General features: G+C 31.1%; 1 protein-coding gene across 8 annotated transcripts in view; it reads right to left on the bottom strand.

The window, feature by feature from the left end:
* LOC107438705 (SEC14-like protein 2) overlaps nt 1-14,860 on the bottom strand; it is an 82,119-nt gene that overhangs the window by 6,707 nt on the left and 60,552 nt on the right. For all 8 annotated transcript variants that reach the window (XM_087168200.1, XM_071183205.2, XM_087168198.1 and 5 more), the window contains 2 exons: nt 12,407-12,485; nt 243-323 (listed from right to left, as the gene is read on the bottom strand). In XM_087168200.1, the coding sequence (XP_087024326.1) occupies nt 243-323; nt 12,407-12,485 (160 nt within the window). The remainder of the gene's footprint in view (nt 1-242; nt 324-12,406; nt 12,486-14,860) is intronic.

Raw genomic sequence — 14,860 nt, forward strand, 5'->3', positions numbered from 1 at the left:
TCGAATTGTTTCTGAGAAATTGGAATGACATGTATAAAAATAATTGCAAAACCCGTTTCTGTGTGCAGATAAGTTGCAAATCGTAAAATAAGCTAAATTGATCCCCTTTATATGGGAGAAAAGATTTAAAGCAGAATTAAACTAAAAAATAACATTAAACACAAATAGAACTTAAACATTAATACAAACAAAAATATCATTTATATAAACAAAAAATAACATTAAACACAAAAGAAACTTACCATTTACTATGTATACTGATTTTAAGATCTCAGGGAAATTATCTTGAAATATGGATAGACCTTGCAAGTAATATTCAATAGCTGAAAGGAAAGACAAAAACGTGATTAATGATTTTTTGATATTTTTTTACCGACCTTAAATTAATTTGTTACAATTGATTTGAATACCCTAAATTCATATACCGCTCTATAGTTGCAGAAGTTGATGCAACTAAAATACAAATTGCAGTCAATTCGCTATAACTTGAAGTACGATAACTCGAATATTACTATAACTCGATTTCTTTATGAGGTCCCGGCTCTTTTATCTTCATTTTCATGCTAATTATTCTCGATTACTCGAATTTTACTCTCTTTAACTCGATTTTTTTGGATCTTTTAAAGAAAGAAAAAAAAACCCAGGAGCTGATATCTTGCCCCTTCCTTTGCAAAACACGCACAATGTCTTTCGCATTCTTCATGGAGAAGCTAAAGCTGTCCCTCTTGAAGTATGTAAACAGTGATCAAATGAAACGCTACCAAATTTACTTCAAGGATACAGTTAAAATGATGTTTTCAATATTGATGAAATGGGTTTATTTTTTAAATGTCTTCCAAATAAGACTATGTTTAAGGATTAAAACTGCTGAGGGGGTAAAATGAGCAAGAAGCGTTTGATTGTCCTAGTTGAAGGAAATGCGTCTGAGACAGAGAAATTTCCCTTACTTGTTATCGGAAAATTTCCGACGCTTCAGGAATGTAAAAACGTATCCTTTGGATTACAAGTCTAACAAAAAGTTTTGGATGACATCAGTTTTATTTCAAGACTACGTTTGGATCGGAAATTCTTCGCTAAAAAAGAAAAGTGATACTCTTTATGGATAAATGCGCAGCGCATAGTGATCTACCTATTTTGAAAGCAGCAAACTTGCAGTTTCTCCCGCCAAACACAACAGCAAAGTTGCAGCCGATGGACCAGGGTATCATAAAGGGCTTCAAACAGTCTTATCGTAAATGGCTTGTCCGAAAAATGATCCTAAATATTGTAAGCATTTAGAAAGTTTGTAATTAATAAGCATTAATTGAATAATCCGACAATATTTTGAAAGTCCAAAACTAACGGTAAGTCGAACTTCCGATATGTCGAAGTTTTTCGTCAGTCCTATCAGATTCGAGTTATCGCGTTTTCACTGTATTATTCGTGTTAATTAAATCATAATTTGCTTTCCCAAACTAGTAACTAAACAAAAAGTAAATCTTCTCCCCTAGGAAATCAGAAAAATGATAATTTAAACCTATTTAAATCTTTTTATGAACTTAATAATCGAATAAGTTTTGATGGTATATTCCTGCTGAACCAACAATAATTATTATTAAACCATCATGGAAATACATTGTCGTACCATTATGGGCCATTGCGAATATCTATCATAGTATCTTAAATGTAATATTAATATTATATATATATATATATATATATATATATATATATATATATATATATATATATATATATATATATATATATATATATATATATATATATATATATATATATATATATATATATATATATATATGTATAGATATATATACATATATATATATATATATGTATAGATATATGTATAGATAATGATGTAATATAAATGTAATTTAAAGTAAATGTTGGACTGTTCATGAACCGCCATCATCCCAATGTAGGAATTCGGAATAATTTATGATGATCCAACATAAAAAAAACAAAAAACAAATTGTTTTGATGGTATATTCCAAAGAATATACAAGAATTCCGGAAATGTATAGTTGAAACCATCATGGACCATCACGAATCATTATGGATTGCTGATCCATGAGAATCAAATTTTTCTCGATGGGTAACCATCATAGTATTAGTGATGGAAGTTAGTTGGCTTATCAAAACTCATGAGTGCGTAATGGAAAATGTTTAATGATGGCGACCATCAAATGATTTTGATCCAGCACCAATCGCACTGAAACCAATATGGACCAGCAAAATGTTTAGATGGAACCAAAAATAAAATTTTGACTTTGGCTTCTCCCTTGAAGTAAGCCTATGGTACGGAGGAATTTTAACTCTTTTTTGACGGAAATTGCTAACGCTTGCTTAATAGCTGCCTTTGAGTCTCTTTCACGGGGACGTACCCAGGGTCGGATATTCTTACTGTTCTGTATAAATCCATGAAATTTCCAAATTATGAACATGTTCTACAATAAAGTGCAGAAAAGTAGATAAAATACCTTTGTTTTTTATTCACATACTTTGCACAAGTATTTTCTTTCTGAAGTGAGAGTGTTTCATGTTGGTCCGTATACGTGACAATCGGCACGAAAAGGTTAAACATTACGATTTAGACAAGTGAAGTATTGTTATGTTTTTTTCCTATGTATGTTTTACCCTGATTCTGATGAGACTAGTGGCACAGAACACGAGAAACAATTCAGAATATGGGAAAAAATTAGACAATTTAGTTTAAGTGTGGCCTCTTTCTGATCTTCTCAATAAATTCAAGATGGCAGCTACGTCTCACGTTATGGGAGAAAGCAAACTTAGTTTTCTATTTTGGGCCCAAATTTAATTTTTAAAAGCAACTTGCAACTTTCCCTTAACTATTCTAATATTCAGCTAGTTAGAAGATTTTATAGTATATCTTTTTAATTGTGTAAATAAATAGAAATATTCACTTAGCTTTTATTAAATAATTTAATTTTTATTTGCATCTGTAGTAGAACTGTTAGAATTTATAGAATTTTCGTTTCCATATACTTGTCTATTCTAAAGTTTTGCAAAAATTAAAAGTCACCTCATAGGTAGATGTTATTTTTATTACGACATATTATAAAGTTCTAAAGAAAATTATTTGATGTCCTATTGGTAAACATTTCCCCCCTATCTCTTATTTTATTTTATGACCGTTGTTGAACAGCGGACCCAATTTTGAGTTTACGACTACCAATGCTCAACTCTGTAAGAAAACCTCGAAAACTCCCATGGTTAGCTCAACAGCAAAGGGACTCTAACCCATGATCCGCTTACCACTGAGGATATTTTACGTCAGCACTATGGTTGGTGCGAATCCCAGCCATTGGTGGGATCGAACAAGTGTCACTTCATTGGGAGACAAATGCTTTGTCCCTTTATTCCCCAGAGCTCCCTATCTGTTATTGGAAAAATGTGCAATCTAAAAATTAAAGAGCTATTGTCATAATTCCCATCACTTCATATATTTGTTGTTGAGTTTTGCCTTTACAAATGTTCGATGGCAATCTAATTCTATTGAGCTGTGATGGATCAGGGGATAGAGCTTCCGCCTTCCAACGAGGTGAACCGGGTTCGTATCCCAGCGACAGCTGGCTTTTACGAATTCCGCATCCGGTTTGCTGATGTGAAAGTTTTCAGTGGTAGGCGGATTATGGGTTAGAGTACTCTTGTCATCTGGCTAGCCGTGGAAGGTTCTCGTGGTCTTCCTCTCCATGGAAAGCAAATGCTGGTCAGTTCCCTCCAAAAATCCTCCACGAAGGTAAATTTCTCCCAATACTTGATCCAGGAGTTCCCTTGTCTTCTGTATTGGGTTTAAAATTACAAGGCTACCGAGTCAAAAATTAGTAGTCGTAAACTCAAATTTGGGTCGACTGTTCAACGACGGTTATAAAATAAAATAAAATCTAATTCTATTAAGTTAAACACTGTATATAATTTTAAATATTTGCATTCCTAATTCTTAGAGTTTACCTTGATTACACTGATAAAGAAGAATTACACGTAATCCCGGTAATTTTATTTTAAATTGTCCAAACAATACCTTCGGATAGTTTAAAATAAAAGTACCGGGAAACAACGCAGATCAAAACTGCGCAATAAAATTGTGGAATGTGCGTTTTTAATCTCCAAATTAATTTACTTCTCATAAATTCTAAATCTATTTTTTAAATGATATTTCTAATAGGAAAAATAATACATGTGAGAATAGGAAATATTTGCATAGAAGAAAAACAAGGAAATCACAAAAAACAATACCTCATTTATAATTTGATGTCATTTTGATAAGATGAGAATATCCAATGTCATTGAATAGACAATATGGACATCGATTTATCTTGCTCAAAAACTCATCTTTATTTTGCATAGTTGGTATGAATTTAAAAACAAAATGCATTGAATAATGTTAAATTATTTATTGAAAACCATCATGCTATATTGAACTCTTAATGGTATGAGGCAAACCTTTATTAACTTTTACAAACACAATGAAAATTTATGCTTTGATAAATTATAAAGCTCTTATGATAAATACTATGACTAATAAGTGATATATTATCGAAGGCATATAGTCGTCAAATCTTGTTAACGACATTAGTACCATTTTTCGCTAACCATGGGTGGTTTTCCTCTCCATGTAACGCAAATGCGCGTTAGCTCCATCAAAAAGTCCTTCACGAAGGTAAATTTCCCCGAATACTTAATACAGGAGTTCCTTTGTCTTCCGGATTGAGTTCAAAATTACAAGGTTACGAAGTTCAACATTAGTAGTCGTAAGCCCAAAATTGGGTCGACTGTTCAATGACGGTTATGAATAAATAGCGAAGTAATAAAGAAAAAAATAAGGAAGAAACAATAAAGAAATAAGAAAGGTTGAAAAGAGGGGCAATATTATGATTGGTTGAATGCAAAAGTATTCTACATAAAACGAGTTTCGAAGCTCTTTAAATGCAAATTCACGCTCTTTTACTACAGATAAATTGGAATCACCCTATAGGGTCAGTATAAATTAATTTTCTTAGTTTAAAATAATTTGTTCATCAATATACATTAATTAAATAAAAAACTGCACTTTTTTTAATTAAAAAAAAAGCTGAAAAAAGCAGTTGAATGTTATATCTCCATAATATATTTTAAGTATCATGCATTTTCTGCTATATCTCTAGAAAACCATTTATTCAAATCAAACAATATTTTACATGTCTCAAGACATTTATGTCTATCTCAAGATGTTTATCAAATTTTCACCAATCTTTTTTTTTAGTAATAATTAATATTTTTTGTAAAATTTTTTTAAATAATAATCGAAAAAAGTGAAAATTGTTATGCGTTTAAATTTCTAATTTTTTTTTTTTGAAGTTAGCATTTTCGAGGGAACAATCTAAAGTTTTAACAAAATCAGCTCAATATTTTCTGCATTATAAAAATGCAAAAGTACAATTATTTCTCATGAATTACATAAAATGAATTCGTAATAAAAATAACGTCTAGTGTCCTAAATTTTCTAAAAAATTTCAGCCCAAATCACTAAGACCTTATTCGTCCGAGTGCGACTAACTACTCCCTTTATAAAGATTATTAAAACCTTCAACCATTAAATTAAATTAAATTATAATTAAATCAAAAGTAGAGCAAGCTATATGTTTATCTTTTGTTTTATTTTCTTTTAAATGATAATCTGATATTACTGTTATGCATATTTTATCACTTCTTCATTGTCTGTACTTCCTCATGGGTTAGATATAAAATAATTCAAAATTCATATTCATCATTTTTAAATAAATTATAAGACTAACTATTAAGACTGTTTTATTATTTTTTCTATAAATGATGTTTTAAAGTCTTTTCTGTTGTTTCTCAATGTTTAAATTTTAGGTCATTTTTGAAATTTCATTTTCCGTATGAATTTGACTCAATCTCCTCATTGCGAAATTTCCTTACTTTGTAAGCTGTAGTAAAAAGTTTCAGCTGTTGTATGAGAAAGAAATTATATCAATAAATTTTCGAAACTTCCAACTCAAAATAAAGAAAGAGAAACCAAGAAAAACAAAAATCCATTTCAGTGTTTATAAATTAAGGGTAAAAGATTACGTAAATACATAAGTCCCAATAATTTTCGACAATAAATTAAGTAGATTACATCTCTTTTTTCTCTTGGCCGTATTTTAGCTTATTCTTAAGGACAATGTTTTGATTCTTATTTGATTTGTTTCTTCTGTTACGTATTCATTTTCCTGCATAAAAAAAAATTATTCCTTGAGTGAATCATCAAATGATTCTTACTTATTTACATTATATTAGATTTTATCACAAAAGTTACGTAATCATGCAAGCGTTTACGTATTTTATAGTCAAGGAAATTTACGTTATGATGTAGAGTATGTTTGAAGCATAAACAAGTATTTCGATTTCTCCAATTTGTTTTTAAATTTTACTTTTCAATTTTTAATGCTTCTTAACCACTTGCGCTGGCAAAAGAAAATCACTGACGCATGTACCAGAATGATTCAGTATAACTCGCTGGGAGGCGTTGTGCGATGCCTCAGAGAAATCGGAAAAAGATTTAACCTTTCTAAACTAATTAATTGTTAACCTAGAACTTTTTATAGTTATTTGAATGGAAGATGGGACACCGGTTGATTATAAAATTATACAAATATGAATACTAAATTTATTTATTTATTAATTATCATGCAACGTGTGATATCTTTCAAAACAGTCTGGGACATGCAATGGTACAAGGCATTTCTTACATTCCCATACAGTTTCACTTCGCCTTTTGTGTTTGGTACACACTCTACACCTTCGCTGTGGATTCTTTTTGGCATTTGTGGGTGGAATTTTTCTCGGGAAATGTTCCCATTGCTTTGCCTCAAAACGATCGGGTGTGCTTCTAACAGACATCATTCCGCGTTTTCTATAATCGGGAATACACACAGCCTGCAATAGTTGCTTTGCCACTATCTTCAATTTCACAATCTTCATTTATGTATTCTTTCTCGTCATCAGAAAAAATTCTTCGTCGGTTTCGGAATGGAAAAATTATTTCATCAAAGTCACTATCACTACCATCGTGTTTTCTTTTTCTATTTGTCGAAATGATGTCGTCACTTTTGCTTTCCATTTTAGAATGTGGGATAAATATTTATAACTGTTCGCTATGCAGTGCACTGATGATCTGTACTATGACAAAAATTCCACCTGACGTGCCACGCATGTCGTTTTTGTTTCTGTAACAATTCCATGATAACGTAAATACCACGTCGTCGGCGATTTTGTGACAAAAGCATTATGACGTGCGTGGCATGTCTTTCCAGTGCAAGTGGTTAATAAATCAACACTAGACCCTACTCGATTCTATACTAGAACCTTGAAATATAGGATTCAATATAAAATTGGCGTCTCCTTAGTTTGGAGATAATTTTCGTTCAGTTTTGCTGAAATCCCATTTCTGGTTACTATGATATACTTAGCGGTCTTTGCTTTAAATGACGTCATCTTCAGGTTACTGCAGCTTTTGTTTACCTTTATGATAGTAGTTCTTAGTTTATTTACATATATATTCGTTTATTTGAAAATCCAAAAGGAGAGGGGTCCCTGATTGTAAACTATTGCCACATATAGATATATCAGGGCTCAAATGGTTCTGCCTATATTTAATTTGGAAATTCGTAGAACATCATTAATAAAGGGCAATAATTTTTTTAAATAAGTGCTCATATATTTTTACTTTAAAAAAATGAATGTTTATCAAAAAGAAAAAAAAAACATTAAAATACAACATTCTTTTCTCTATTACATGGTTTAGATTTTTTCTCCCAAAATATGCATGTTTTTTTTAGACGTCAACAATGAAATATAAAATCCTGTTAAATAGTTAATATTTTTTTTTATCCAACAATATGAATGTTTTTATCTTTTTAAATACTTTTGGTTCATACTTTTTTCTCTAAACAACACCAGGTATATATTTTAAATTCAGAAATGAAGGATAACACCCTTACCCTTAAATGAGGGTTTGTACCTTTTTCCAAAAAAAAATATGAATATTTATTTTATTTTTATTTTTAAGAAAACATTAAAATTTAGCAACTTTCCCATATTATATATTTCATGTATTGCTTACACATTTTAGACACCAACAAGACATCACCCTAATAGATTGTTCAAAGCATCAACAATTAAAAATGTCTTTATTAGTTTATTCACCTGATTCTATCACCTGAAGTTATTCACCTAGTTTATTCACCTGATCTATTTCTATTACGTACATGGAAAAAAAGATTCTGGGAAAATTACCAAACTGTATAGTAATGACATTTCTCGCTAAACAAACTAAATTCTGGTTAATAAAACCGAAATTCTGGTTTACAAAATTATAGTCCTTATTACCCCACATTTAGTAAAAATACAAAATTAAAAATAAACTTAACTGAATAAATAGTTTTTAAGCCATGGTTTAAGAAGGCTATTTTAACCATATTTATCAAATTTATCACAATTTATAAAACCATATATTATTATTAATTTTTTTAAAAATTTTATTATATTCGGATAGTCTTGACTATACTTTTTTCTCAGTGTTAAATCACTTTTAATAATTAAATTATAAAATAAAAAGTTTGCTGTTTATAATATTAGACAACAAAAACTTGTTTGTAACTTAAAATTTAAAAAAAACCATTCTATTTACTCGAAAGTCCGGCTTGGAAATAATAAATTTCTACTTTGCACCAATATCCTTTTATGTGAAGCACTTAATGTGATTTTATTGTATCACAATTCAATTCAAATACACTTTTTAACTGTATAGCTATACCTATACTGAGAAAAAAAAGTAATGTCTGAATTACCAAAATATGAAACAATTCACCGTGCTTATGATTATGAAGGAACACTCAAAAGCTCTGTAATTTTTACCGCAGTGCTTTGGTAATGATTTTGGTAAAATTAATAATAAAATATGATTTTATAATATGTTATAAAATTTGGTAAATGTGTTAAAATTTAGTAACTTTATGATCCCTTTGAGTATAGCATAAAATCCAACAAGAACTATAAATCCAAATAACCAAAACAAAGACTATAAATTAAAAAAAACAGAGTTCCTGGTAATCTTTTACCATATGAAAGGAAAAAATACCAAATGAATGGTTTAAATATTGTATATATTTTCGCTTTTATTAGCAGAATTATGCTTTTTCTTCCCAGAAATGTCATTACCAGACAGTACGGTAATTTTACCAGAATTCTTTTCACCGTTTAACAGTGATCATATAGTGATTGATCCTTTTAAGCAAATATATACAATATTTGAATGTATCCACGAACAAAAATTATTAAGGGTAGGTACAGGACATTGTAACAATCATTTATTGTACAGGAATGTATGGGCGCAAGTGATGGGGTGGGGTTGCAATCATAAGAAATAAGGGACGAAAGGAAAGACAAAGTGTTTATTGAAAGTGTCGTTGACAAGTGTAATGCTTACAATAACTGTTCAAGATTGCGTTATTCTCCAGTGGCGATACTAGTTTGACAGCGCGATGGAGTAATTGGGGCTAACCAGGGCTAACACCAGGGCTAAAGAGAATAGAAGGGCTGGTTCACTCCTTTGAAGTAGCTCTCGCCGCGCCAATCCTCCGATTTTCTCTATTGACGTCAATTTGGCTCAAAGTTCGCACTTTTACTTCAAGAACGGAGCGTCCGGGCTTACTAGCTCTAACTAATATTGGAGCATTTCTTTTTGCGAGATATTCGAAGACATTTGTTATTTTCTATAATGACTTTCCTCAGTTTTTGCAGTGAATTTACAAGAATTTAAAACTATTATCGAAATGCCAGTTTGCGCTATTGCAACTTGAAAAAATTTTGATAGAAAAACAAAAGGAAAAAATATAATTTTCCGCGTGTTCCCTAAAGTAAATGAACAACTATGCAAAGAATGGATTTCGAAATGACACAGTTAATATAAAACAGCAATACGTTTATTCTGTCGTTAAGAACTTTTATAAAAATTCATTATCGAAATAGAAACCTTCTCGTTACTTCAAAAAGAAAAAAATTAAAAAATGGATAAAGTCAAAGAAAATTAAAATGTAAATAAAAATTATAAATAAAATATATAGTATATAGTTGGAATTCTAATAATTTCATAACATATTTTTTAATATAGTTACTCCGAATATTTATGATTTTTTTTTTAAATTATGTTCTCTCAAATATCTATGAATTATATCATCGTAAATTTAAATATCTATAAGCAATTGCAAAATTTCTAATGTCATTATGAACCTAAATTATTATTTTGTTTCAGTAATTAGCGTTTAAGGTTGATGTTTCCTACTGATTAAGTATGAACAAATTGCTATTAACGGCATATTTTAAGATCAGGGATTTTAAATTTAACTTAACTTATTGTTATAAAAGAATATGTAGATAAAAAAAGTGTTGATATATGACTTCATTTTTCTTAATAATTAAAGTTAAAACTGAACTTTTTAAAATAAAGTATTTATAGTGTCATTTTCGACAACTAGTAAAACATTTTTATAAGTTTAAAATGGTATTTTTTTTAATATAATGGCCAAGAAAATTTTTTTGAACTATGTTTATGAACGGAAATAATGTGTTGATTACGTAAAGTTTGAAAGCTAATAACCAGAAAAAGTCTAACTTATTTTTACAAAGAGAAAGATGCAAAGTTATCATAATATCTTTGCTTGCGATCTCCGAGATCTGTGGACACAGTAACGTCATGAGGAGGGAAATCGTAGCTACAGCTCTAAGAGCGGAGTGAACTAGCCCTTCTGTTCTCTTTAGCCCTGGGCTTACACGTTCAAAGATGCCAGGTACTTCACGCACACGTGCAGCAACTTCGGATATTCGAGCAACGAGATCCTTATCTGAGTCAAGTGAAGTCGCAAAAACAAGATTCTTCAGATGTCCCCATAAAAGGAAATCAAGGCTCTATAAATTGAGAGATTGGGGTGTCCAAGGGATTGGTCCACCATGCCCATTCCATCGCGCCACGAATGTGGCACCGATATGCTCCACAAATGTGTGCGCACATCGGTGCTGAAGTGTGCAGGCCCCCCATCATGCTGAAACCACATGCGGTTATGAATGGCGATAGGAACATCCTGCAGTACTTCTGGTAACACTTGTTCCAGAAAAATATGATAACATTTGCCATTCAGTCGCGTTGGTAGTAAGTATGGGCCAATAAAAAAGTTGTTGACAATACCAGCCCACACATTCACACAGAATCGTTGTTGATACGCATGTGGTCGCGTTGCATGTGGATTCTCGGTTGTCCACACAAGGGAATTGTGTGCATTAAAGACACTGCACTGTGTAAACTTCGCCTCATCTGTAAATAGCACATGAGCTATGGAGCCCAGCAGGAGCGCATATTGCTGTACCACACAGTGGCAAAAGTTCAGGTGGACAATGTCGGATTCAAAGCTTCTACTCGCTGATATGGGAAGGAGTGTAAGCGATTTTTGATTAACATTATACAAATGGTCTAATGATTCACGCCTACGTGATGAGCAACAGCTCTTGTACTTGACTCGGGTCTATCAGCCACAACGTTCGAGATGCTTTCCTTCAGACTTGTACTGTGCACAGCTCTTCGTCGACAAGTTTCATGTTTTGTGACGTGGAACGATTCTGTTTCACGAAGTTGACGATGTAACAGCTGAAAATTTCTGTGATCCGGCATTCGTCGTTCAGGAAACTGCACGTTATACATTCGTAGCACTGCACTGCCGTTTCCGTCTGCACGGCCGTACATGTAATGCATGCCTGCTTCTTCGGCATGAGTAAAATCTCTCATTGTTGACGTCAGCACAATTGCGAATGGTTCTTTCCCCTACTGAGACGCATCAGGTTGAACGAAGGCTAGACATCTGCTGCAACCAACTGACAACTCCGTTCATCTTTTATTTTATATCCCCTGTTTTCGCCTCACCGCGTCACCTGCACCCATACTATAAAGTAAATGATTGTTACAGTATCCTGTATCTACTCTTAAAGTTTGTACCATGAATTCGGGACCACCCTGTATAACAATTCCATCAGTCATAAATACAATACATATTTAAGTAAATGGCTCTTTCCCCTGCTGAGACGCATCATGTTGAACGAAGGCTAGACATCTGCTGCCCTCTACCGGCAACGCAACCAACTGACAACTCCATTCATCCTTTATTTTATATCCCCTGTTTTCGCCTCACCGCGTCACTTGCACCCATACTATGCAGTAAATGATTGTTGCAGTATTCTGTATCTACTCTTAAAGTTTGTAGCATGAATTTGGGACTACCCTGTATAATCCATCAGTCATAAATACAATACAACATATTTAAGTAAATCATTCGTGAAGTAATTTTCAACTTACATTTTTTATGAGTTGCTTTGGCTAGCGTCATGTGCTCCAGGTTATAGATATAAACACATTTTGATACAACTTTTCCTGTCTAATGAATAAGAAAAAATAAAATAAACAATACTGATCAAAAAGTTGAATATATATATATATATATATATATATATATATATATATATATATATATATATATATATATATATATCTATATATATATATATATATATATATATATATATATATATATATATCTATATATATATATATATATATATCTATATATATATATATATATATATATATATATATATATATATATATATATATATATATATATATATATATATATATATATATATATATATATATATATATATATATATATATATATATATATATATATAATATTGTATTAATATAGCCAAAGCAAAATATATCAATATACAGTTATACAGTTTACTACCGATATTACTATAAAAACGAGCAATTTTTCACTGTCTAGTTTTGTCACATGTTAATAAGCATACAAGGTATTAAAAAAAGTTTGGAAAGGGTCAAATGCCTCGAGAATTATACAGTGGATCAAAAAAGTGAAAACACACACATTCAATATTTTTTTAAAAGCTATGCAATGATACCAAACTCGATATTCCGCCACCATCCCCTGGAGATTGGTTGGAAATTAACTTTGAAATGAATATCTATTTTTTTAATGCAGATTTGGAGTTTTCCTAAAAAGTCGAATTTTTTGTACCACTAAAAATTTTTTGCATTTTTGAATGCGTTTATCGTAACCTTTTTTTTGTTAATTCAACGGATATTTTTGGAAATTGACCGTTATAATGGAGACGTTTATAATGGAAACCTTTTCCAAACTTGTTTACTCCGGGTAAATAACTTTTTCAGCGTTCTCGCTATCATTCAAAGATATCATGTATTTAAAATATTTGCATCAGGTATAAATTCTTCACTGTCTCATGACAATATATATAAAATCAAGAGCTGTCAAGAAATGACCAGAAACAGAGTTCGCAATAAATGTTCGAAAATTTGTTTTCTTTCGCTAATATCGCACGAAGAAAAATAATTTCTGGTGTAATTACCATTCTGTACGGTATTTTTATTTCTCGCTAAAAATCATAATTTTGGACAATAAAATCAATTTTCCCAACATTCAAACCATTTATTTGTTATTTTTTCGTTCATATGGTAACGGTTTATAGGTTGTTCCAGTTTTAAAAATTTTAGTTTTGACTGTTGCGCCTATAGTAAAAAATACATAACTGAAAAATGAATTTTTCCGAATGCTTTTATGCCATGTTTATAGGAGTCACGACGAAAATTACAAATTTTTACCTCAGTTATGTCACATATTTTTTTTTTATCACATATTATAAAATAATATTTTATTGTCAATTTTACCTAAATCATTAACTAACAGCCTTCGGTAAAAATTACCGAGTTTTTTTGGAGTTCCCGTACGATAGAAATGCGATAAATCTCTTTAGATTCTGGTAGTTTTGGCCTAACTTTTATTCTCAGCGCAATGCGTGTTCATTTTTCCAGATTTCGGAAGGGAGACTTTATGTGCAGCAATAAATGGTCGAAATACAATTTTTTCTTGCTCAGATAAGAAATACCACCTTTTAAGCAATTAATTGCTATTTTTATTGTGATTTTAGACAGTGAACATCAAAACTTGTTTTAATCGTTTGAAATCGAAAGTATACCCTCCCCGATATTTTCTTGATAGCTACTTATTATAGTGTCATGAGACATTGAACTAATAGTAACAGGTACATAAGGATATTTTTTACAAAACTCTTAAATGACTTAAGATGATGATGATCAGATTCGAACACTCCGACTTGAATATTTTCTTTTTCTGAATAATTCACCGCTTTGAAGTACAAACGCTTCCCAAACGAAGTCTTTGAGAATGAGATAACTGATACCATTTACTAAGCAGAGCGTTCCGTGAAGACAACCCTTAATCTATATAGTTAGAATTCGGGTCAATAAAGGAAAATATACTCGTAAAGGAGTCGCAAATTAATATTTGAGCGAGGAAAGAAGTCTACAGAAAAAAAAATTACGAAAATGTGATAAACAACAAATAGGTATAGCAAACAAAGAGGTATGATCGAAGAAACTCAAATGTAAGCATACATTGTAGAAAATTCCGGATCACATTACGGAGCATACATAAGTACAGGCACTTTGGGAGTATCATCCGTAAAATCTATTTTTACCGTAAGTAATATACTGTAATTTTTAAAGTAGTACTTACTTATTTAGAGTCATTCAATGATATTTCTTTAATTATTTCTGTAAATATTACTGTACATCAGATTTTAGTTCCTCTACATGTTCCGTTAAAAAGTACCGGCATCTTGAGTGACTGTACATTTTACCGTAATTTGAGCCGAAGTTTTTTACGGTGCTGTTACAGGCGTTTTTACACGT

This window comes from Parasteatoda tepidariorum, chromosome 7 (assembly GCF_982258835.1).
Source record: "Parasteatoda tepidariorum strain Cologne lab strain chromosome 7, Ptep-v5.0, whole genome shotgun sequence".
In the NCBI taxonomy this organism is placed as follows: Eukaryota; Metazoa; Arthropoda; class Arachnida; order Araneae; family Theridiidae; genus Parasteatoda; species Parasteatoda tepidariorum.